Genomic DNA, 23,869 nt, shown 5'->3' with positions numbered 1-23,869 from the left:
AACTTCAAGGTGCCACTGGACTCAAACTTTGTTTTGCTGCTTCAGACCAACACAGCTGCCCACTTGAATTGAATCAACAGCTCATGGCACCATGTGGATTAGCATTACAGCGTAAGTACAAAAGAGTAGGCAGATTAGTAAAATGGTGAGGGGTCTTCCTAGCATTGACGCTTTATTATAAAAAAATGCTTTTATTTTAAGCAAACACCTCAAAACGTACACTTTGTAGCTGTGGACAGCCATTCAGGAGCACTCCTAAAAGAAGAACATGCCATTCTGAGAAAGCTTCAGCCCATTTCTAAGCTTCTAATGGCTTAGAAAGAGGTCTACACTGCAGGGACAAGATCGTGGAGGGTCGCATATGCTACAGCCAAGAGATCCTAACAAGTCAATTCTGGAAATAGCTTTTTAAAGCTCTTGGGGTCAAGGAAAAAGAGAACATGAGAACTCCTAAGAACTGATTAGGAGTTCTGTTATTACTTATTACAAAAACTCCCCCCCCCATAATGATGAAAAACTACTGGGATGCAAGAACTAAGGCAGCATTTGCTATTAAGCATGTGTTTAGAAGCAACACCATTTCTCAGCATCTGGCTGCTATTCAACAATGCCACAATTTCAAATGACTAATGGAACTCATGTCATTTCTGTCTGAAGTCCATTGTACCTTTGATAGAGGAATGATAACAAAACAGGAGTGCTGTTACTAAGCAACTGGAGATACAATGTAGAGTTTTAAAATTATGTTTATTTAATTAGTGGCATGAAATAGGATTTTGTTTGCATAAAATCCCTCAAGTCTCTATCCTTTTCTCTTCCCTGCTAGCTTAACAGCCATCTTAATGCAAAGCTCCTGGGCAACTCTGACTTTGTTTCCCAACTCAAACTAAAACTCAAAACTTGGCAGAAACGAAGGTTTAGAATCCCAGGGTTGGGAGGAAGAGACAGAACTCCAAGCACCTGCACTCAGACATCACAGTGGATTAACGCTTTATTCAAGACTTCCCAAAGTTGTCTCCTGCGCTCTGTGTCTAAGAACAGCAAACTAGCACAACCAAGATTCACACACATTTTCAGCTTGTCGCGATGTCTGAGGGGAGCCTGGGCTTTAAAATGAAGGTCTGTTGATGGTTTGTTACCCACTGTTTACCCCAGGGGTGGCCAAACTGTGGCTCGGGAGTCACATGTGGCTCTTCCACATACATTGTGCAGCTCCTGAAGTCCCCACCACCCCGTTGGCTGGCTTGGAGAACGCATTCCTCTCTTTAAATCAGTTCTCCAAGCCAGCTCTAAGCCAGCTGCAAGCCTCTTCACTGCCCTTATTTTCCTTCCTTCCCTGTCTTACGGCTCTCAAGCATCTGATATTCATGTCTTGCAGCTCTCAAACATCTGACATTTATTCTATGTGGCTCTTACAGTAAGCAAGTTTGGCCACCCTGGTTTACACTGTGGTCTGTTGCAAAACCTGAATTCACACCCCAAAGTTTGTTGAATAACACCACTCCCTTGCAGCTCCCTGGATGAAGACAGCAACAAAGGGAAAATTCCCTCCTCCCTGCTTGGGTGTTAAGCAGCAGACAAACTGGGGCTTAAACACACCAGCCTGGATGTGTTACTTAAGCCTGCTAGACTAATCTGAGTTGGTTACATAAAACAACAGTTTATTGTGTAAGTCGCCCTGAGTCTGCTTTGGCGAGGAGGGCAGGGTATAAAATAAATTTAAAAATAAATAAAATCTGAATGTAGCCTGAGAGTTAACACAACAGCCTGTATCTACACACACAGAAAAGCAGCATGTCCTGAAAAAGTCTAGACTAGAATGTTTTCTCCCAATATATTAGCTTTTTACCTCTAGGAGTCCCCCCCCCCTTTTTTTTTTCTTTTCACAAAAGAGAATTATGCAGTTCCTTGCCCTTCACTCTGAGGAGCTTTACCACTTCCATCAGTGGGGAGGGGGGTCATGGCTCAATGGCAGAGCATCTGCCTGGCATGCAGAATCATCCCAACCCCAGGCATCCCCAGTTAAATAGATCAAGTAGCAGCGGGAGTGAAAGATAAACCACCTGAGATTCTGGAGAGCTGCTGAATAGACAATATTGAGTAGATAATACTGGCCTTGATGGACTGATTGAGCATAAGGTAGCATCATGTGTGTTCAGTTTGAGCTTTCCTAAATGGGAGCCACATTCCATCACTAGTGCAGGTGAACATAACATAACTTCTGCCCCATAACCTCTGCCCACATCAGTCTTCAATTATGTGAAAGCATTACACATTAAGCTCCTTTGAGCTCTTTGCAAAAATCTGCAGAAGCCTTCACATGCAAGCCTGCACATCAAAGCATACCAGCCTGCACATCTTTACTTGATTTCAATTAGACTGATTTAACCAAAACACCAATTGTAAACAGGAGGGCTCATATTTTTCAGTGGCCAGGTAGGTAAGAGAAGACACAGAGAGAGAGCTGCCCAATAGCATCATCGCTACAATTTGATCATTAAACACTGTATTAACCTTTTGGTCTATTGGATGACTGGCAGGATTTGTCAACTATTGGATGACTGGAAGGATTTATCAACTTAGCGTTGATATCCAATGCATTAAGAGTTCTGGGGAAGAAACAAAGAAAAATCTGTTTTAGCTTACCTCTACTATAGTTGTTCTGGCAGCCTTGCACATAGGCTGGTTAAAATTTCTTGCAGTTTTCCTGTGTGGGAAACAGAAGTGGTGGGGAAACATAACGTGGCTTAAAATAGTAAATACTTTGTTTGCATTCAGGCTCTTCTCCTTTTGTATCGAAGTGTGTGGGGGGGAAGCATTTCTACAGCCTAATGGAATCAGGAAAGAGTGGTGTTTTTAAAAAAGGGTTTAAAACAAAGGTCTTAACACTTTTTTTTTTAGCAGAACTCGCTTTTAAAATTACTGTGGTTTTCAGGACTTGCTTGCAAATTAACTCCACAAAGCTTTTCCCCTTCCTAACATAAAATGCCAGCCTTTTACATCAGGAAACATAGAACAAGTTTGTGTTTCGTATTCATACAGCATTACTGAGCAACAGGCTGTATTTCTTGGCCATTTTGCACAAACCCCAATTTCTCCCTGTCTTCCCTACCCTCTGGCCTTGAATCCCAACTGCAAGAGAACCTAACTCAGCTCCCACAGAATCTGTTTAACTGCAGACCTACATCATTTACAAAGCATAATGTTTCACTGGTAGTGCTAGCCACTATGCACTTGCCCTTTAGCAGTTTTCTCAGTGTTTGAGACATGCCTTACTTGAAATACTACTTCTGAAATATAATTATAATTTTTTAAAAAATCTCCATTAATATCTTCCTATGGATTCTTGCGAGCATGTTTCTTAATAATATTGGAAGATACTTTAAGACTCTCTTTGGAGAAGGCAGGATATCTGACGAATGAAACTTATTTCAGATTTCTCTCTTTACCTGCAGCTTCTCCTACAGCATACAAGTTTGGGCTTCCAGTGCCCCCTACTGGTTATTTTTTGCTTTTCTCCTGCCAACAAATTCAACATTTAGCTTATACAGAGGAAGCCAAGAAAGATAAACATTATTATTACAAATCCCCAGCAAAACATGATTTATTTCCCCCTGTAAATTAATTGCTGCCAGATGTAACAACATTTTCACGGAATCACAAGGGATGGCATCTCGCTGAAGAAGATTCTGAAATGTATTTATTCTACTGAGTGTCCTCACTGTGGGAGTTCACAGACAATTACATCTTGAACCCTTCTCTAGAAGACAACATGGCTTATATCTTGCAAAGCCCCAAGAGACTTTCTTTGTTTTCTAAATAGCAGCATCTTCTCAGCCCTTGAAAATTGGTTCTTGAACAACTCCTATATCAAAAGCAGCAGTTTTATGTTCAAAAAACAAACCGGGGGGGGGGGGGGGGAGTTGGGTCTGCAGTGTTCCCTAGCACAGAAACATGTATGGAATAATCAGGGTCAGAGGTTGCATGCTACCTCAGGTCCCAAAGCCCTCTTCATATGGTTCTTGTGTTAAGCAAGTTTGGCCACCCCTGCTCTAAGGGGTACACAAGGTCAAATGGGCTCCTCCAAATGGACTTCCATGGTCAACTTGTCTCCCAACCAATATTAACCAGGGCTGGCTCTACTTAGCTTCCAATATTTGATGAGATTGGGCTAGCCTGGATCATCCAGGTCAGGGCTTACCCACCATTGGAAAGGAAAGGTCCCCTGTGCAAGCACCAGTCATTTCTGACTCTGGGGTGACGTTGCTTTCATGTTTTCACTGCAGGCTTTTTATGGGGTGGTTTGCCATTGCCTTCCCCAGTTACCTACACTTTCCCCCCAGCAAGCTGGGTACTCATTTTACCGGCCTCGGAAGGATGGAAGGCTCGAGCCGGTTACCTGAAAACCCAGCTTCCGCCAGGAATCGAACTCAGGTCGTGAGCAGAGCTTAGGACTGCAGTACTGCAGCTTTAACACTCTGCGCCGCGGGGCTTTACTGATCTTCTAAACAAAGATGTCCCAATAAACCTCAGGAACACTCCAGAAGACCATCTGGAAACCACTGCACTAGAGAAAATGAGCTCTGCTCAGAACAGAACATACCTGAAAATGATGTTTCCAGCACGATCAGACTTCCATGCCTTGACTAACGCAAAATCTCCTGTGATTGACTTTTCCATAATGAAGTGACGGCCATCAAACTCTCTTACCTAAAATAAACAACCCCCCCCCCAAAAAAGGTCAAAGCTTTTGTCCTCTAAAATGAGGCTACTGTCTACTCAGACTGGCAGCGGCTCTCCACGGTCTCAAGCTGAGGTTTCTCACACCTATTTGCCTGGACCCTTTTTAGTTGGAGATGCTAGGGATTGAACCTGGGACCTTCTGCTTACCAAGCAGATGCTCTACCACTGAGCCACCGTCCCTCCCCTAAAGAAGAAGAAGGGGAAAAGAAAAGACAGAAACAGAAGGCAATTCATTTGAAGGGGGGGGGGAATGGAATTCTCTGAACTGTAGCCACGGGCTCTTGTTTTGCAGATAAAATGGCTGAGTGACAACACTGCAACAGCCAATAGGATGCAGAAGACCAAAAGTTACAGTGGATATGGGAAAACTTAATTTCAAATCCTCAATATGTGAGCATGGGCAAATCAATCACTACTTCACAGAATGCGCCACAGTAACAACTGCACCATGTCAGTCTAGCCACTTAAGGAAGGACAGGATACTAAGGTAAGAACTTTGACAGCTGAATTAGAAAGGCATCTCTCAAAAGACAGCAATTGCATGAATCACTATCCCCTTGGGAAAGTCATGAGTGAACCGTTCCAGAAAAGAGGTAGCCATGCATAAGGGCTAAAATTCAAACAAACGGTTTACAGTTTATGATGTGCAAGAGACAAACTACACATCACAGCAGCCAAAGGTTCAGTTGATGGCCACTGACCCCCACGGGGAGCTGTTTCAGCCCTTGAAAATGAGCGGGGGGGAGGGGGTGCAACCAGAGCACTTGACGTCAGCTCAAACGAAGTTTAAACTAGTTTTAAAATGTATTATTTGTCTGTCCTGAAAACTTTTGCTGTTTCCTTTTCAAATGTGAAACTCAGACACAAACAACAACACACACAAAAATTACCCATGCCACACAGGTCACCAAGAACAAGACAAAGGAAAAAGAAGTTGTTTTTACAACTCTGAAACTTGGTAAGATCTACAAATAGATGGAAAATGGTCCTCTGCACTCTCACATACTTGGTTCAGATGATATTTGTTCCATTCCTGTTTTCTAAATGTGTGTGTTGGGGGCGGGTGAAAACATCACACTTACCCTTTCTCCAATACCACCAGACATTGTTACTTTTGTTTTTGCCCTCAAGTTATGGCTGACTTATGGCAACCCTGTAGGGTTTTCAAGGCAAGAGATGTTCGGAGGTGGTTTGGCTCTGCCTGCTCTGCACCATGACCCTGGTATTCCTTGAAGATCTCCCATCCAAATACTAGCCAGGGCTGACCCTGCTTAGCTTCCAGGACCTGACAAGATCAGGCTAGCCTTCGTCCAGACATTCTTGCACTACCGTTACCTTGCATTATGATGAATGCATGCGCACACACACACACCAAACCAGTGTACACAAACTCAGATCATGCAGCCACATTTCAGATTTTGTCTAGGCGAATTGATTGTGATGCTCAGGCCTGCACATTTTGGAGTTTTACATGCATATAATTCAATTCATTCATTTTTCAAATGCATATCTCACCATTCCTCTAGAGAGCGGTAGAGGGCATAGATCTCCAGCTTTCCTTTGTGAAGCAGATTAGAATGAAAGCTTGTCCTGACTCAAGGCCACCCAGTGACCTTCATGGACTAAATGGGTATTTGACCACATTCCAGCTCCCTAATCACACAGCAACACTGCTTCCCTGTTCAACTGTTAGGCAGGTTGTATGCGTGGGCAAGGAAGACTGCTGTGATCTCACTACTTTAGCATGTACAGGGGAAGTATCATCTGACCCAGGCCACCAAGAACATTATGAAGAGAGCATTCCCAGTCAATTTTAAATTTTAAAGAAAACTGGGAAAGATAGGAGAGCAGAAAGCAGCTTTCATAAACATGTTGGGTTCAAGTCTCACATTCTAGAAGGAGACAAGACAATGGGACTCATTCATGTCCATGATCTTTGTGTTAAAATGTCTAAATGACAATCTCTTGCTCTGGACTGTAACTCTCATTTTTAAGAACCGGAGGGGGGGGGGAGAAGTAGGAAAACACCCATGCTTCTAGAACATGCCTGAAAGCAGAAGCAGCAAAGCCAATAATGACATTTCTGCAGGGCTTTCTTTTTTTTGTAGCAAGAACTCCTTCGCATATTAGGCCACACCTCCTTGATGTATCCAATCCTCAAAGAGCTTACAGAGCTCTTATTCCAGGGCCTACTGTAAGCGCCAGGAGGATTGGCTACATCAGGGATGTGTGGTCTAATATGCAAAAGAGTCCCTGCTACAAAAAAAGCCCTGCATTTCTGCATTGTATACATGGAACCAATCACTCTGTCTTTCAATGGGCTGGATCTAGCCAGCCCCCCTCTTCTTATAGATGCCATCCCACATGGCTTTTGTCCATGTATGTCCCGCTACCCACAGCAAAATCTTTCTCTGGTGGCCCCTCTTCTCTTTTTAACCAGTGGGAAAGCTGGCTGGATTCAACCCAGTGTCCATTCCTTAAGAGTTGCTTCGAAGTCCTGACCCCACTGGTGGATCTCCTGATGGCACTTGGGTTTTTTGGCCACTGTGTGACACAGAGTGTTGGACTGGATGGGCCATTGGCCTGATCCAACATGGCTTCTCTTATGTTATTATGACCTGCTGTTGGACAAAAGTCTGTGCCAAGAACTGAAAGCTGACCACTCCCACCCCCCAGAAGTATTGACTCCCAACACACATTCACACCTCAAAGAATGCTGTACCTCTCTTGGTTCACTGGCAATGCAGACGGTACCATCCTTGTTGTATTTAATGGGGGCACCTCCTTCTTGTACCAAGGTTCCATAGCCCGTGCTGGTGTAAAAAGCTGGAATCCCTGCTCCCCCTGCTCGGATCCGCTCAGCAAGTGTTCCCTAGCAGGAAAGAAATTGAGAAGGTGGCAGCAGCTTTGGTTGACTGAAAAGAACGCCCCCGAGACCAATTCTACCCCCCTCCACACCCAACAACAGACAACTATTTTTCTTCTCATGGGTCTGCAAAAATATCCTCCTGCATAAGCAAGCAGCTAGTGTCATCTGCTGGTCCACATGAAAGTGGTCAGAAAATACAGCCACAAGCTGCTATTCAAAGCACATGTAAGCGATTCTTATGAAGGCTAATTCCCCCAAAGAGGCAGGTGGACCCACAGAATTCAAATCCCTTAATGCCACTTGCTGAACTGCTCTGGTGTCACAAAGACTCTTCACATCAATAAGTAAATGCAGATGAGCCAAAGAAATCATGACAAGCAGAACAGCCAGAAGTCAAAGACGACTTCAGGAGAGAAAAATATACACATGCACACACGTCATGTTGACAGGCTCTTAGGCTGGTTATAAATCCCATACTGAACTTTCTCTGAACCTTTGCAAAGTAGAACTGTTTCATGACCCACTTTAGAGACATAAAGCTGCTTTGTATCAATTTAAACCACTGACCAAGGTCACTGGCTGTGTGTTAGAGTCATGCCTGACCTAACCTCTTATGTTGAGAATTTACACTTGAAAGATTCACAATAGAAATTATACGAAACTTCTGTATCTCAGCCTCCCCTCCCCCTTACAAGACTGCCAGTCCCCCAGCAGGGGCAAGGCATCCTTGTTTTCTGCTGCTGCTTGGAGCGGAAGCAGGAGAAATAAAAATTCAATGGCCACTGGGTCGATGGCCTGTCATCACTTCCAGTGAAAACACGGAAGTGAGGTCCACCTCTCTATGGTTTCACTAAAGAATTTCCAGCAATTCCTAGAGAGAGATGAGGTCATTTCCGTGTTTTTACTGGAAGTGAAGTTCAAATATTTCCTACTGGAAAGATGGGTGCACCCTTACTCTTCCCATCACAGATAACATCATGTGTGACATGACATGATTTATCCAGTCACCTGTGTGTGTGTGCACACATACGCACATGCTAGGTCCCATCAAGTCACATCTGACTTAGAATCATAGAGTTCGATGGGACCTCAAGGGTCATCTAGTCCAACCCCCTGCACAATGCAGGAAACTCACAAACACTTCCCCCTAAATTCACAGGATCTTCATTGCTGTCAGATGGCCATCTAGCCTCTGTTTTAAAACCTCCAAGGAAGGAGAGCCCACCACCTCCCGAGGAAGCCTGTTCCACTGAGGAACTGCTCTAACAGTCAGGAAGTTCTTCCTAATGTTGAGCTGGGAACTCTTTCAATTTAACTTCAACCCACTGTTTCTGGTCCTACCTTCTGGGGCCATAGAAAACAATTCCACACCATCCTCTATATGACAGCCCTTCAAGTACTTGAAGATGGTGATCATATCACGTCTCAGCTGCCTCCTCTCTAGACTTATGGCGGGCAATCCTATAAATTAATGTCCTCCAAATATCCTGCCATTAACAGCCTTGCTCAGGCCTTGCAAACTGAGGGCCGTGGCTTTCCTTACTGAGTCAATCCGCCTCATGTTGGGTCATCCTCTTTTCCTGCCGCCTTCAAGTTTTCCTAACATTATTGTCTTTTCCAGTGACTCTTGTCTTCTCATAATGTGACCAAAGTGTGATTGCCTCAGTTTAGTCGTTTTAGCTTCTATGGAGAGGTCAGGCTTGATTTTATCAAGAACCCACTTATTTGTCTTTTTGGTGGTCCACGGCATCCATAACACTCTTCCTCAACACCACATTTCAAATGAATCATCTTTCTTCCTGTCAGCTTTCTTCACTGTCCAACTTTCACACACATATATAGTAATGAGGAATACTATAATCCAGCTGCCTTAAAGGTAATTACTCAATTTCCCCCACAAAGAAACAGAAAAATCATAAAATAAACATCTGCTTGGAGCATCAGCATTCTCTGCATAGCAGGCAGTAGAAGACACAGCTGTCCCTCCACTACTGCTAACCGGTGAATACGTGTAATAGGGCTTTGTCAGCCTGGGAAAATTCAGTGCTAAACTCCTTGATTTGCTATCAACCTAGGATAACTACAGAAAATATCTGACCTAATAAAGCCTGAACTTCTCCTCTCAGAAAGGAAGTGCAAATAGTGTTCAACTGCTGTTGGTTTTACCCACAAGATGGCAGCACTTGTATTTCTTCTAGGGCTCCCTAAAGGCGCAAAATGCAGTCACAGCAGATTTAGGATGGCCACATGTGGTTTTCAAGGGAACACGTTAATAGAAGTGGCTTGCTACTGCCAAGATCAACCCTGCTTAACTCCCAAGATCCAATGAAACCGGGCTAGCCGTTCCAGGTCAGTGCAGAGCTCCCTAGCGTTAAGAAAACCCTCATGAATTCTCACATCCTTTCCTCCGCATCTTTCACTAATATAGCTCTTCACATAGTTTTTGGCATCTGGCTCTCTTCTTCAAATTCACATCTATTAGCCAGTAACTTCCTTTTCCAGATGACTAGGATTACCAGCCTGAGGTCAGCTTGGCTCCTACTCAAAGGAAAAAGCCAAATCCCACCCATATACAGCATCTCTTAAGTCTTCTTCCTTCCCAACAAAGTCCTGGGATGGTTTAGAGTGCAACCAGTTGACCTGAATTGTAAAGCAACACAAATCTGAACTGTATTCCCAAGTATGTAGTTCTAGCCATTAAAACTGAACTAATACCCAAGGCAACATGTGGAACACTCAAATGGCAACTACACTATAGGAAGGAAATAACATAACTCCCCTCAGCAAAGAAATTACTTTACAATCCAGGTCAATTAGCTCACTTTTCAAAACATGATATACCTTTCTTCCAGGTCAGCTAACCCTCCAATCCTGTGTTACTCCCCCCCCCACACACACACACATCATTAAAGAGAGATAACCCTCTCTTTAATTCAAATTAAGACCAGGAGCTCAAACAGCAAGGAGAACTTCCACATCATATGACATTGCCTACATGGCTTGGGAACAGGGTAGTGTTGCCAGTCTCCAGGTGGGGCCTGGAGATCCCCCACTTTTAGAACTGATCTCCAGCTGGCAGAGATCAGCTCCCTTGGAGAAAATGGCTGCTTTGAAGGGTGGACTACGGCATTCTACCTTGCTGAAGCCCCTCCCCTCCCCAAACCCAACCCTCTCCCAGATCCATCCCCAAAGTCTCCAGTATTTTCCAACATAGACCTGGCAACCCTAGACCAGGGAATCTGAAGGACCATCTTCTCCCACATGTTCCTGCCCAGCATGGAGAGGCCTCCTGACTGTGCCATTAATCAAAGATATTCGATTGGTGGATATGCTAGAGGGGGGCCTTTTTAGCGGCAGCCCCACAATTCTGAAACAACCTCCCTAGGGAAATTAGAAGTCTGCTGAAGACTATTTTATTTGGGACTGCATTTAATTAAAGCAGTACTAAATTGTGATTTTAAATTTTGGTTTTATTTTTTAAAAATGTTTTTATGTGTATTATTAATATTGTAAGCCACCCTGAGCTTCACAGAAGGGAGGCTAATAAATACAAGTAAATACAAACATGTTCACAGCTTTCTATCTTCCCACATCCATTTGCCTATTAAAGAACATCTGCACAATGCAGAGTTGGTAATGTCACAATCTGAGCACACATTGGGCTTCTTAGATCTGCACAAACTGAGAATGTTACTCAATGCCCCTCTTCAAAGTTGCACTTTTAAAGGGAAGACTGCTAAGTGATGGGAATGTTATTTTTCAGGGACATTTGCTTGTTATTTGTGACTTTCTACATTCACAATCTTGAATGCAGCTGAGGAAATTGATTGCGGGGGGGGGGGGGGGACAATTGGCACTTCAGCCACCATCCACATTATGCATTATCTTGTTGAGATGCCTGCATGTGTGAATCACTTAGACATGCAAATTGCTTCCACAGACTATTAGGTCCTGCAGTACTCAGACTGATTTCACATTTACAAGCTATATTTCTATGGACAGCCAGGCACCACTACAATTTGCAGAAATGACCCACTAAGCAGAAAGTGCTGCATATGAATGGGCTTTGCATTCACAAACATGCCACAGGTAAACAACTTTAAAAAATATTTCAGAGCCAACCATCATAAAAGACTTTAATATTTAAAAAAACTCTCAAATGGAAAAATACTTTAAGCAAGCTGACATCTAAACACATGCAATTTGGAAGATTTCTCCAGTGTTAATCTAAGATCCTACACTACACTGCACTTCTGCTGGAGTGAAGCTAGAACATGATAGCTAAGGAAGAGGTCAAGGGTACAGCTATTCGTTATAAGAGACAATCCCTGCCCCCCACTTATTCACCGCTTACCTGTGGTGTGAGCTCAACTTCCAGTTCCCCAGATAAATACTGCCGCTCAAATTCTGCGTTCTCTCCAACATAGGATGATACCATGCGTTTGATTTGCTTGGTTTGAAGTAAAAGCCCGAGCCCAAAATTGTCTACCCTGGATAGGAAAAAGTAATTAGACAACAGTCACTGGAAAAGAAGAGCCACAAAACATAAAGGAATTGGGGGGGGGGGAGATGCAGCCCTCCTTTCTTCCAAGTATTTGAAAGTTGCACTGGTCCCACATTGACTTTTTACTTTTGGCTGCAAAGTCAGTTGTCGCTTATTAAATTAAAAACAAGCACTACCCATCTTTGAGGCAGTTCCCCCCCCCCAAAAAAAAAAACCTATCAGTGAGAGTCAAATGCAGGTATATAAACTGGCATCTTCCAGTTTATATCCAGAATTTACATCCAGAATTACAACTGATCTCCAGAGTACAGCGATCAGTCCCCTGGGAGAATTTTGTAGGGTGGGCTCTACGGCACTATGCCATGGTGAAGTCCCTCCCCAAACCTTACCCTCTTCAGGCTCCAAATCTCCAGGAATTTTCCAGCACACAGCTGGCAACCTTATCTGTTCAGGATGTAGAATATCTAGAATTGTGCAAGGGTGACTAAACAGTAGCTCACATACAGCCTCCAAGGTGTTCTCCAAGTGTTCTCCAACACACAGTAAAAAGTTTGTCCAGAGTTTTACCTATAAAGGGAGTCCATGTTCCTACAGCAAGCAAAACAGTATGTGTGTTTCATATAATGGCCTGGCTATGCCTCAAAGCTATTCCCTAAAACTGTGAAGCTAAGATGTTGCCTGACCACTTATGAGGCAGTCCATTTGCCAGGAGGGCAACTAGGCTTCTGAGCCCACACACTGAAGAAATGAGGCATCCTAGGCCTAGCTGTGGAAGGAAGTTTTAATATGGCTTATGGAACATATTAATTTTATTTACTTCATTTATAGCTAGAGTTGCCAGGCCTGGTAAAACCACAGAGTTTCCACTAATTCCTAGAACAATGTGACTTCCAAGTTTTCCTCAGAATTGGCATTACAAGATGTGCAATGCCAGTTTTCTTTCCTTGCTGCCATCAAAGCAGGAGAACTGGCTTCCCTATTTATAGCCCAGCTTTCTCACTGATACCCAAAACAGATTACAGTTCCCTTGATACACTGAATACACAAAGCAGGTACAAAGTTAACATGCTTCCCACCTTCACCCTCAGCTCCCAAAATGTGCCTCACAACAATTTTTTGGGCTTATTTTTCAATGTCATGCAAACCAGGAATACAGGAGGATAAATGCATTGAGGGAAGAGAAATTAGCTCAATTAAGTACCAGATCTTCAGTTAACCTCAAAGTCCACAGAACTGTGAAGGAAAGATTCATGTGCCTGTTCTGCCTGCTTCAAGAACACAGAAGGGGCTCACTGGGGAAACTGTAATTGGTGAGAAGCCAGAGACTGAGTTATTAACAATTAGAGATTGCTGCCTCAGATTATCAAGAGCTTCTCTAATCCTGCATCAACAATACCAAACCTGATCAGAAGAATTAGGACTCAAAATGAGATTTTACATGCTTCTGGCTCATGTAGGAGTTACAGACTACCAACTACAAATTGACAGAAATGTAAACCAGACAAAAGCCTGTAGCCATGTACATCACTGGCAAGACTACAGCCAAGATATTTGTTGGGACTCTGCTAACACTTTTCTGTATCAGCCAATCAGCCACAACACTGAAATGTTTGATTGTTTTTGAGGCAATTTTTCTTCAGAAAGTGCAATTTTAAAAAGAATGAAGTTAACTTTTTAAAGGAAAGCTGACAGTAGTGCAAATATCACAGTAAATATTGTACCAAGTTCTACCTTGTGCACCTGCTTTTTATACAGACACTTTGTTTCACTCACCACACAAACTCATAATTGTTTTATGATCTGCTTTACAGCCATCTGGAGCAAATATTCTCAGTCCTACATAAAAATCTGCTTGTTAGAGAGACCTTGCTCATTTTCCTGGAACATAGGGTGGGTGTCACATTGGGGAAGAACCACAGGTAACAGGTCAAAGAACCAGCTGTGGTTTCGTAGCCATTGAATGGGTATCACTGATCTGTATATTAACCCAAAATATTGGCACGCAGAAAGCAAGAGGAAATAACTTACACTGTATCCAAGTTTTAAAAAGCAGATATTTCAACATGACTGAACTCCAGTCTGTAGAGGGAAATGGCATCATTTCAAAAATTTCATTTCCCCATGACAGATGTCTTTATAACCAAACTAGCAACAATTGGAGGTATAAAGGCTTGGGGCGGGGGAAAATAAAATAAAAATCTTTCCTTTCTTTTCATTCAAGGACTTTTCTCCCAGTTTTCACAATGGAAATTTGGGGTGCTGGGGAAAAAAAGCCCTATGATTTTGTTTTCTCTCAGAACAAGTGAAATGCTTACTAAGGCAAGGTTTTAATCAGACAAATGTATAACAGGAAGCTCCAAGCAATACATTCCTGCAAACTCTTACATAAGCACCTGCTAAAGACCACACCTAAAGCACAGGACTTACGTCAAGTCAAGAATTTTTAAAAATATATAGGATTGCTTAAAATTAATTGAAGAAAGTTGTGCTGTGTGTTAGAATACATAAACACACACATGTGTGTATTCCCTAGCTTCAGTTATATTACTTTGCAGTCTCAGACTGCACATTTTTATTGCAGTGAAGAGCAGAAATGAATGTGAACCAGTCCAGTGAAATGCAGCAGATGCTTATAGAAGTTAACAAAACTACTTTTTTAATTCAAAACTTTCAATATACCATGGAAACCTATTTTTTTCTCTTATAAAATCTAAATTTAATCACCTGCCAGCAGCAATCTGGGACTGAATATCAACTTTTTTCTTCTAGAAGAGGAAGCGGGCAAAATGCTAACCTTTTATGAAATGCAATCTCTAGCTGCAAAAACCCTATTTGGATTAGCAGACAGAATAAATATACGGAAGGCTCTCTCTACAGACAAACAACTGAAATTGCTATTAACCACTTGATCTCTACAGGCAAACTCTGCAAATGAAAGTTGTTTAATGGTCCTAGGATCAGTCAGATGTTTCTGGAAAGTTCACAAGCAATGATATCCCCCCTCCCTTTTTATTTCTAACATCTGACAAAAAGATATGCTCCATCAAAATGGAGGTTCTACTCTCACCCATCATGGCTAATAAACCTATTCATGGAGGAATAGGTGTGAAAGATTAATGATGTACTATATAAATGACTACATCCTCTTGCAGACCTAGCACTTTCTCCTATTCATGCTCTACTACTAGGCTTCCCAACCCCCCCGACCTGGCGGGGGACCCCTGAATTTGCAGCCTCCTCCCCCGCTCTCCAAAAATCCGGAAGCGGGGGAGGGGAGAACATGCATGTAGGCATCATGTTGTTGTGGAGCTCCTGCAGGTTTAGAAACCTGCAAACAGTTTTTAAAATGTGTGCCCCTTTAAGGCTGCACAGGAAACAGGAAGGGCTTCATGGGAAAAGGTCAGTAACAGTTTCCATGGAGAACGGCCCCTCCCTTTCTTTTGCTTTCGTTTTCACAGCAAGGAAAGTTCTGCTGGAAGAAGACCCAGTAAGTATTTGTGTTTGAGAGAGGGAGGGGGCAGGGGATTCCCTGGTATGGAGGCCCTCCCCCCCTTTAGAAAGCGTGGGCGGGGAGGGAAATGTCTACTGGGCAGTCTATTATTCCCTATGGAGAATGATTCCCATAGGGAATTGATTCGTGGGTATTGGGGGCTCTTGGGGGCTATTTTTTGAGATAGAGGCACCAAATTTTTGGTATAGCATCTAGTGCCTCTCCCCAAAATACCCCCCAAGTTTCAAAATGATTGGACCAGAGGGTCCAATTCTATAAGCCCCAAAAGATGGTGCCCCTATCCTTAATTATTTCCTATGGAAGAAAGGCATTTAAAAAGGTGTGCTGTCCCTTTAAATGTGATGGCCAGAACTCCCTTGGAGTTCAATTATGCTTGTTCCTGGCTTCACCACGAAAGTCTCCTTGCTCCGCCCCCAAAGTCCCCACATTTTTCTTTAATTGGACTTGGCAACCCTATCTACTACAGCTATAAGAGAGAAAATGATTGTGGCCAAGTGCAAAGTAATGCACATTGGGGCCAAGAATCCCAGCTACAAATACAAGTTGATGGGGTGTGAACTGGCAGAGACTGACCAAGAGAGAGATCTTGGGGTCGTGGTAGATAACTCACTGAAAATGTCAAGACAGTGTGCGTTTGCAATAAAAAAGGCCAACGCCATGCTGGGAATTATTAGGAAGGGAATTGAAAACAAATCAGCCAGTATCATAATGCCCCTGTATAAATCGATGGTGCGGTCGCATTTGGAGTACTGTGTGCAGTTCTGGTCGCCGCACCTCAAAAAGGATATTATAGCATTGGAGAAAGTCCAGAAAAGGGCAACTAGAATGATTAAAGGGCTAGAACACTTTCCCTATGAAGAAAGGTTGAAACGCTTGGGACTCTAGCTTGGAGAAACGTCGACTGCAGGTTGACATGATAGAGGTTTACAAGATAATGCATGGGATGGAGAAAGTAGAGAAAGAAGTACTTTTCTCCCTTTCTCACAATACAAGAACTCGTGGGCATTCGATGAAATTGCTGAGCAGCCAGGTTAAAACAGATAAAAGGAAGTACTTCTTCACCCAAAGGGTGATTAACATGTGAAATTCACTGCCACAGGAGGTGGTGGCGGCCACAAGCATAGCCACCTTCAAGAGGGGTTTAGATAAAAATATGGAGCACAGGTCCATCAGTGGCTATTAGCCACAGTGTGTGTGTATATATAAAATTTTTTGCCACTGTGTGACACAGAGTGTTGGACTAGATGGGCCATTGGCCTGATCCAACATGGCTTCTCTTATGTTCTTATGTTCTTAAAACACAGAGAGAAACATCTCCTGCCCTCATTTCTACTAGCTTTACAAGTTCTTGTTGCACTTGCTTCTGTTATTCTAGTCCTCTTCGTTCAAGTTTTAAAATGACCCCACATGAACTTTTCACAGGCTTCAGAAGCAACACAGGAACAGGTTGATCCAGACTCTTGGGAATGTCTGGACTAGTGCCAGCACCAACTGGTACAAAATTAAAAATAGCTTACACAGAAAAGTGGCAACGCACCCAGGATGACCTGATGAACTGTCCATCCCTTTTTGCCCAGTCACTGTGGCTGTACAGCAAGCAAATGTATAGCAAAGAAGCCACAAAGGGAAAAAAAATACCTAGGCTTGAGACAAAACTAGGCTATTTTGTGTTCATACTTGTCTTGCACACACACTTGCGAATAGCAAGGTTACCACAACTCTTGCTAAATAAAAAGTTCTTGGGGTATAACATTTGCATAGGGTTTCATAAACAGGTAAAATATGTGAAACAGGGCAATGCTTTTAAAAATCATTTTAAAAATCCTAAGAATTCATTAAGGCTGTTCTTTTCATGGATGAGGGCAAACGGAGATGAACAAGCCTCTGAACAGAGTGGCTCTGTAGTAATCCCACAGACTGTTACCAAATCTCATTTTAGAAGATCATCTCAAGGGATTAGGGAAAAAATTAAAGAGAAAGGTTACCAGCCTTCAATAAAACTTCTCCATAAGTAGTTTCATAGGCATCAATACAGAGCAAAATACAGATTCACCAGAGTAATACCATGGAGTTCAATAGCGTTTTAATAAAACCTTAAATGGAGTAATAGGCTGCTTTCTTGAAGACTAAAGAAGAAGACACCCTTTGGCCAGTCACTCTCTCATCCTAACTTACCTCACAGGTGGTTCTGAGGAAAGCAAAACCTTTGGAATTACCTTTCACACCTTTAAAAATGAAGTATCCTCCATGAATAGGTTTATTAGCCATGATGGGAGAGAGCAGAACCTCCATTTTGATGGAGCATATCTTTTTGTCAGATGTTAGAGATATAAAGGGAGGGGGGATATCACTGCTTGTGAACTTTCCAGAAACATCTGACTGATTCTAGGACCATTAAAAAACTTTCATTTGCAGAATTTGCCTGTAGAGATCAAGTGGTTGATAGCAATAGCACTGCAATACTCTAACTACAAAATCATTGGAACATGGACAACTGTGGCTAAATCCTACTGCTCAAGGCAGGGTTGCAGTGTGTGGACCAGTCAGAGCTAGTCAAAGACACAACACAACAGAGATCTAAGCATCCATCTGCATCTTGTATTGCAACGGCACACCTGCTCTTTAAAAACAATCCCATTCAGAACAGATAGATTATTTGTTTTACTATCAACCAACAGCATTTTGATCTTATCTTGATGGAGCTTCCCTCTGTTGCCCCTCAGCCACAGCTTTTTTTTGTAGCAGGAACTCCTTTGCATATTAGACCACACATCCCTGATGTAGCCAATCTTCCTATACTAAGATTCTGTTCTAAGAGCCACTCTTCCCATACTAAGGTCCTGTACAAAGAGTCCTGTAAACTCTTGGAGAACTGGCTACTTCAGGGATGCATAGCCTAATATGCAATGGAGTTTCTGCTACAAAAAAAGCCCTGCCAGTCAACCAATCACCTCTTCTAAGCCCAAATTCATTTGTTTTCTTAACTACTACCAATATCACACCTGCTGATTAAAATGATTTTTTTTGTTGTTCTAATAAAGTTAATGCTTTAAAAATACTCCACTTATCAAGTATTTAAATTCATGACATTCCCAATCCTCCTCCACCATTAAAAAAAAAATCTCTGTACCCATGTGCATTTTTTGATAAAACTACACGTACACACAGCAGGATTCCACAGCAAACGCTTTTGAAACTGATAGTATAAACTAGAGTAGTGTGAAAGAGAAATGCAACCCTGAAGGCTGTACAAAATTACCCAATTTTGTAGTGGTTCCCTAAATATTTCTTAAGATCATGATAAAAAAAAAATCAGAGGCTACCTAGAGAATCACGGTATTTTGCAAGCATTACAGTAATGAGACTTCACTCATTAACAGTAATGCTTCCGAAATACTACAATTCTCTAGATGAAAATACCCTTACTATTACAAAACAATGTTGTGAAATTTCCAGCAACAATGCTCAAATTGGATAATGAAAACAGACTGAAAGTGTTTTAATGGTGGAAGAAGCAGATTTATCTTATCACGCAGGTCACACTGTCAATAGAGATATTGATAAACAAGGGGAAATCTTGATTAATGTTTAACCCACAGATGGTTAACACTCAAGGAAAGAAAGTTGGGACTGAAAGCCTCATTTGTACTTTCACACTACAAAGCAAGCACCCAAATCTCTCTACTCTTTTGACTGTGGTACTTACTACACTGATACCAGATGTTCTACAGAGTAATGGTAATGCAGAATAGGTATGATGATAACTGTTCCAAACTGAACCAGCAGCCACTGGTGTAGAATCAGCTCCCTGAACTAAGATTTCATCAAGAATTTGTGTGAAGGGAAGGATTTTCTTCTGCAAAACCTCCCTGCCTTCCACTGCTGCTGCAGCCCAAAATGCCCTCCAGAATACTGCTCCTGGGGATGGGGAACCCCCAGAAACAGGTTGGGGAGGAGAGGTCTACCATAGGCTAGGAAGGAATTAGAAAAAAATCATCCAATATTTCCATCCATAAAAATTTTAGGTGGGCTTAGGTGGATTGTCATGATCTATGCTAAGACAAAACTTCTTTCATGTATCACCTTCCCCCACTTTGCATACCATTCCTACTACCCCTCTGCATATCACACTTAATCCAATCACACCTGCTGGTGTCATTTACCTGCCACTGTTATTTGGTTTCTGAAATCACTCCACTCTCCAAGATATAAGGAAAGATGGACTCACATTCTAGCTGTATCTGAAGAAACTGGGCAGTGACTCATGAAAGCTCATACCCTGCCACAGTCTTTAAGGTGCAACTGGACTCTTGTTCCTTTCTATTTCCATACCATGGTCTGGCGATCAAGAAAAGTGTTCCAAGCTTCTGTTCTCTCTCTTCCATCATACACAAATTCTTGTAGACCTTTTACTGTTTTCTTTAACTAGAATTTGTGGAATCTACATCTATAGTTAGAGTTAATTAGAATAGCCTGAAAACAACTGTCTTCCTTTGTCTACCCTTCAACTATAATGATTCTAAATTTAGATGTCATGGCAAACTATGGCATAGCAATGCATAAAAGGGAAGCGGAGTCTGCAAACGGTGAGAGAGGGAAGCATGCAAACCATGGCAAATTCCTTATTATAACATTCCTAAATTTGAATATCAGAAATCTGACGTCCCAGGTGAATCTCTGACACAGCTGTGGGCTGAATGTTAGTGACTGTATCTTCACAAACACCACATTCTAAATTCCAAAATATTATCTAGGCACCACATACAAATTGCAAGAACATGTACAAAAACATTTCCAATTATTATTCTCCATGATCTAGAATCTCCTTTCTCTAAACTCTGGGTATCTGCCAAAGCCCAAGGAATCTCTTTCAATTAAGTAAAAACGTTTTAATGGCCAGAGATATAAAAAGGTATTGCCACTTACCGGTGGGGTGGGGGAGGGGGCAAATTAGTGCCTTGCCTTCTTATTTCAGAAGAGCCCCTCCTGTTCTGGAGGATGATTAACACTTATAGCTGACAAGATTAACTATCTTGTTACAGTGCTGTACAATACAGTGCTATATAATAATGGAATAGCCTCAAAACATCTAGAGGGAAAACACAACCAATAACAGTATGGGGCAGCACACATCTCCTTCAACTTGCATAACATGGCTTCAGGATATCAAACTGCAAGATGAGCTCTTTCAGAAAGACATTAAGATACCCTTTTCCTTACGCTACATTTCCATTATACTTATTTTGGATCAATTGATAACCTATGATGATGCATGTTTCTCATCGTCTCAGCTGAGGTCGAGATATGATTTGTCAACCTCTGCTGAATGGCAGGATTTACAACTGCAACATCCATTAGTATCTATATATGTCTCTGCATCATTAAGTGTCTCATAGTCCCCTTTGCTCCTGGAAACTCTAATTGAATCAGTGCAGAAAACAAAACTTACAATATTTGTTTATATATATTTGGTGTTGATTAATAAATATGACATGCAGAGTCGCAGAAACGAATGGAATAAAGAACTAGATCCCCTGTTTCACAGAACATATCCCTGAAACATATGCTTTGGGTGTGTCCAGTCATTCATTTTTTTCTTGGAAAGATTTTTTTTAAATTGACTACATATCTATTAAATCAATTATTTAAAGTGGTTCCCTGTTAAAGCTTGAATTAACAGCATTCTCTGAGCAGACACACACATACCCAGCATTGTTACTGACAGCAGTTATCCCTTTTACACCGGTCTTCAATAAAGCTCCTATGAGGTTCTCAGGAATTCCACAGAGCCCAAAACCTACACAATAAAAAGAAATGTTTCAGTTAGCAACCCACTACACTCTAAAATGAGAAGGGCCACAAATCCACTTGTCAAAGACAAAAGCCCCAGCGCAATATGAGGAACCCCGCCCCTGCCCCACAATCCTGGTTCAGAGGAAAAAGTCCTTCATAACACTGGGTTTTTGAGCAAGTGCCTTCCCATTCCAGTGCTATACAAAAGACATATACTCCTCTCCAAGTTATCTGGCATGCCCAGTAATAACTACAACTCACAGCTGAGCTGACTAATAAGGCAATCCAGTATTCCTATGCCCTCATTAAAATGGCAAATACAAGGATCAAATGTGTGGCCTGCTTGTGAAGAGAAAGAACAGCCCAAACTAGCACCCAATAGGCCATTTTTAATCCCCGTCATCTAGGGCTGCCAAATTCCTGCCGGGAAGGGGGGGAATCCCCTGGTTTCACAGACCTCCACCCGCCAGCAGGGACCCCAAAGAGTCCTGTTGCCATGTGGCATGTGCGTAGGGCTGCCAAGCTCCTGGGTGGGAGTTCTCCCACTTTGGGGGTCCCCAATCCACTGGCCCGCAGTGGGCCAGTGGGGGGATCCCCGCTTAATGTTGCCTGCACAATGATGTCACTCATAGAGTTTTCCTCCCAAATTGCTAAAGCATCTGGGAAAACCATAGACTTTTACGGGAAACGCTCAGAGCAGCCAGTGCGTGATGTCACTGGTGCGATGACATCACTCGGTTACATCATTGTGCCACGTGTGCATAGCATGCATGAAAAAAGTCCCAAATCAGAGGCCACAGGGGACTTCGCAACCTTACGGTCATCTGCTACATGAGGTGAACAGAAGGAACTCAAAGTCTTAAAGATAAACATTTGAAAAATGGGCTGACCAGATATCTAACTGTGCCTCTCCTATTAGCAGAAAAAAGCCTTCTTTCAATTTTCTCCCCTTCCCCAATGGGTCACATGCAATGTTCCCCCTAAGCTGTGGAGTCTTGTGAGCAAAAGTTCTATTTTGCGAGCTACTGGCATTAAAGTTGTAAGCTACTGCATAAATTAGTTTGCTCTAAGGCCATTTTTCCTGAGCTGAGACAAAAAATGTGTGAGCTGGAGGCTAAAAAATTGTAAGCTAGCTCACACTAACTCAGCTTAGAGGGAGCATTGGTCTCATGTAAACCACACTCCTTTCTCATCCTATTCAGTGTGGAGTCTGTAGAATGGTGCCCTTATCTGTATCCTTATCTGTAGAATGGTGCCATCCACTTGTTTCCCCATATTGGAAATAGCTGGTTTCTATCATCTCCTCTTCATCAACAGAACTATACAAACAATATTTCCTATCAGTACATTTTGGTCATCCTCAGATGTTGATCTTCCAGCGCAATTCTCTTAGTAATGGAGGTACAAGTCTGGAATCAGCAAGACACATAAACACTTCCCTAATTTATCTGACATGCCTCAACAGCCCTCACCTTTTGCCTAGATTTCATACAAATTTGTTCTTTTTGAATATGCCAAGAACCACCCATGTCACCTACTTTCTGAAGATCCATCTTGACCTAGAAACTTTACAAGCCTATTCTAGAATGAATTTTATGCTTGATTTCTGACCTAAATTACACCTACGCCTTTATATTGCAAGGTACAAAGAAAAGGATTGGTGCAAGAGTTATCCAGCTTTGTAGGCACAGGTTTATTTATTTATACAAATTGATTTAAAACATTTTAAAGCTGACTTTCCACCCAATTTAGGGTCTCCAAAGTAGCAAACATTAAAACAAGGTTAAAAACACATATATGTTAAAAAAATTAAAACAGAGCACAAACAAAAAAGTACATGAAAGGAGTCAATTAGAAGGAGTGAACTTTCACCCACTGAAGGGAGACAATGACAGATGAACCTCCCTGGGGACAGAAATCCATAACTTTGGTGCCATAACCAAGAAAGTTCTTTTCTGGTTTGTCTCCCATGTAACCTTAGATGGTTCATATGGATTTGGCAGTCCTTAAAATATGCTGGATCTAAACTGCATATGGCTCTATATCAGCACCTTGAATTGGGTCCGTAAGCAGGTAGAACAAAACTGGAGCGATAAGCCTCCTACAACCCATTCCAGTAAGGATTTAGGCTACTGAATACTGCACCAAATAATACCTTCTGGAGACTCTTCAAGGCCAGCTCTGTTTATGCTGCCATTTAATCTAGATGTCACCTGGGCACGCACTACAGTGGCAAAATCTTCCCTGCCCAGGAAGGGCCTAAGCGGGTGAAAGGTACCTTGGACACTACTGCTGCCAAAGAAGAGCTCTGGGCCTAGTAGCATCCCCAAGCTTTACACCTCTCCCTTTCAAGAGAATAATAATAAGAAGAAATTGGATTTATACTCCACCCTTCACTACCTGAAGGAGTCTCAAAGCAGCTTACAATCTCCTTCCCCTTCCCCTCTTC

General features: G+C 42.3%; 1 protein-coding gene and 1 long non-coding RNA gene across 2 annotated transcripts in view; one reads left to right on the top strand and one right to left on the bottom strand.

Annotated features, from left to right (window-relative positions):
• OXCT1 (3-oxoacid CoA-transferase 1) overlaps positions 1-23,869 on the bottom strand; it is a 79,594-nt gene that overhangs the window by 45,606 nt on the left and 10,119 nt on the right. Inside the window, exons 3-7 of the mRNA XM_060236039.1 lie at positions 21,334-21,424; positions 11,967-12,102; positions 7,466-7,615; positions 4,604-4,710; positions 2,647-2,707 (exon numbers count right to left, since the gene is read on the bottom strand). Of these exons, the coding sequence (XP_060092022.1) occupies positions 2,647-2,707; positions 4,604-4,710; positions 7,466-7,615; positions 11,967-12,102; positions 21,334-21,424 (545 nt within the window). The remainder of the gene's footprint in view (positions 1-2,646; positions 2,708-4,603; positions 4,711-7,465; positions 7,616-11,966; positions 12,103-21,333; positions 21,425-23,869) is intronic.
• Positions 22,527-23,869, top strand: part of LOC132569709 (uncharacterized) — a 405,436-nt gene continuing 404,093 nt past the window's right edge. The window contains exon 1 of the long non-coding RNA XR_009555283.1: positions 22,527-22,584. This is a non-coding gene — a long non-coding RNA (uncharacterized LOC132569709). The remainder of the gene's footprint in view (positions 22,585-23,869) is intronic.

This window comes from Heteronotia binoei, chromosome 4 (assembly GCF_032191835.1).
Source record: "Heteronotia binoei isolate CCM8104 ecotype False Entrance Well chromosome 4, APGP_CSIRO_Hbin_v1, whole genome shotgun sequence".
NCBI lineage: Eukaryota > Metazoa > Chordata > Lepidosauria > Squamata > Gekkonidae > Heteronotia > Heteronotia binoei.
The sequence above is the reverse complement of the archived record's forward strand: the minus strand, read 5'-3'. Positions and strand labels throughout refer to the sequence as shown.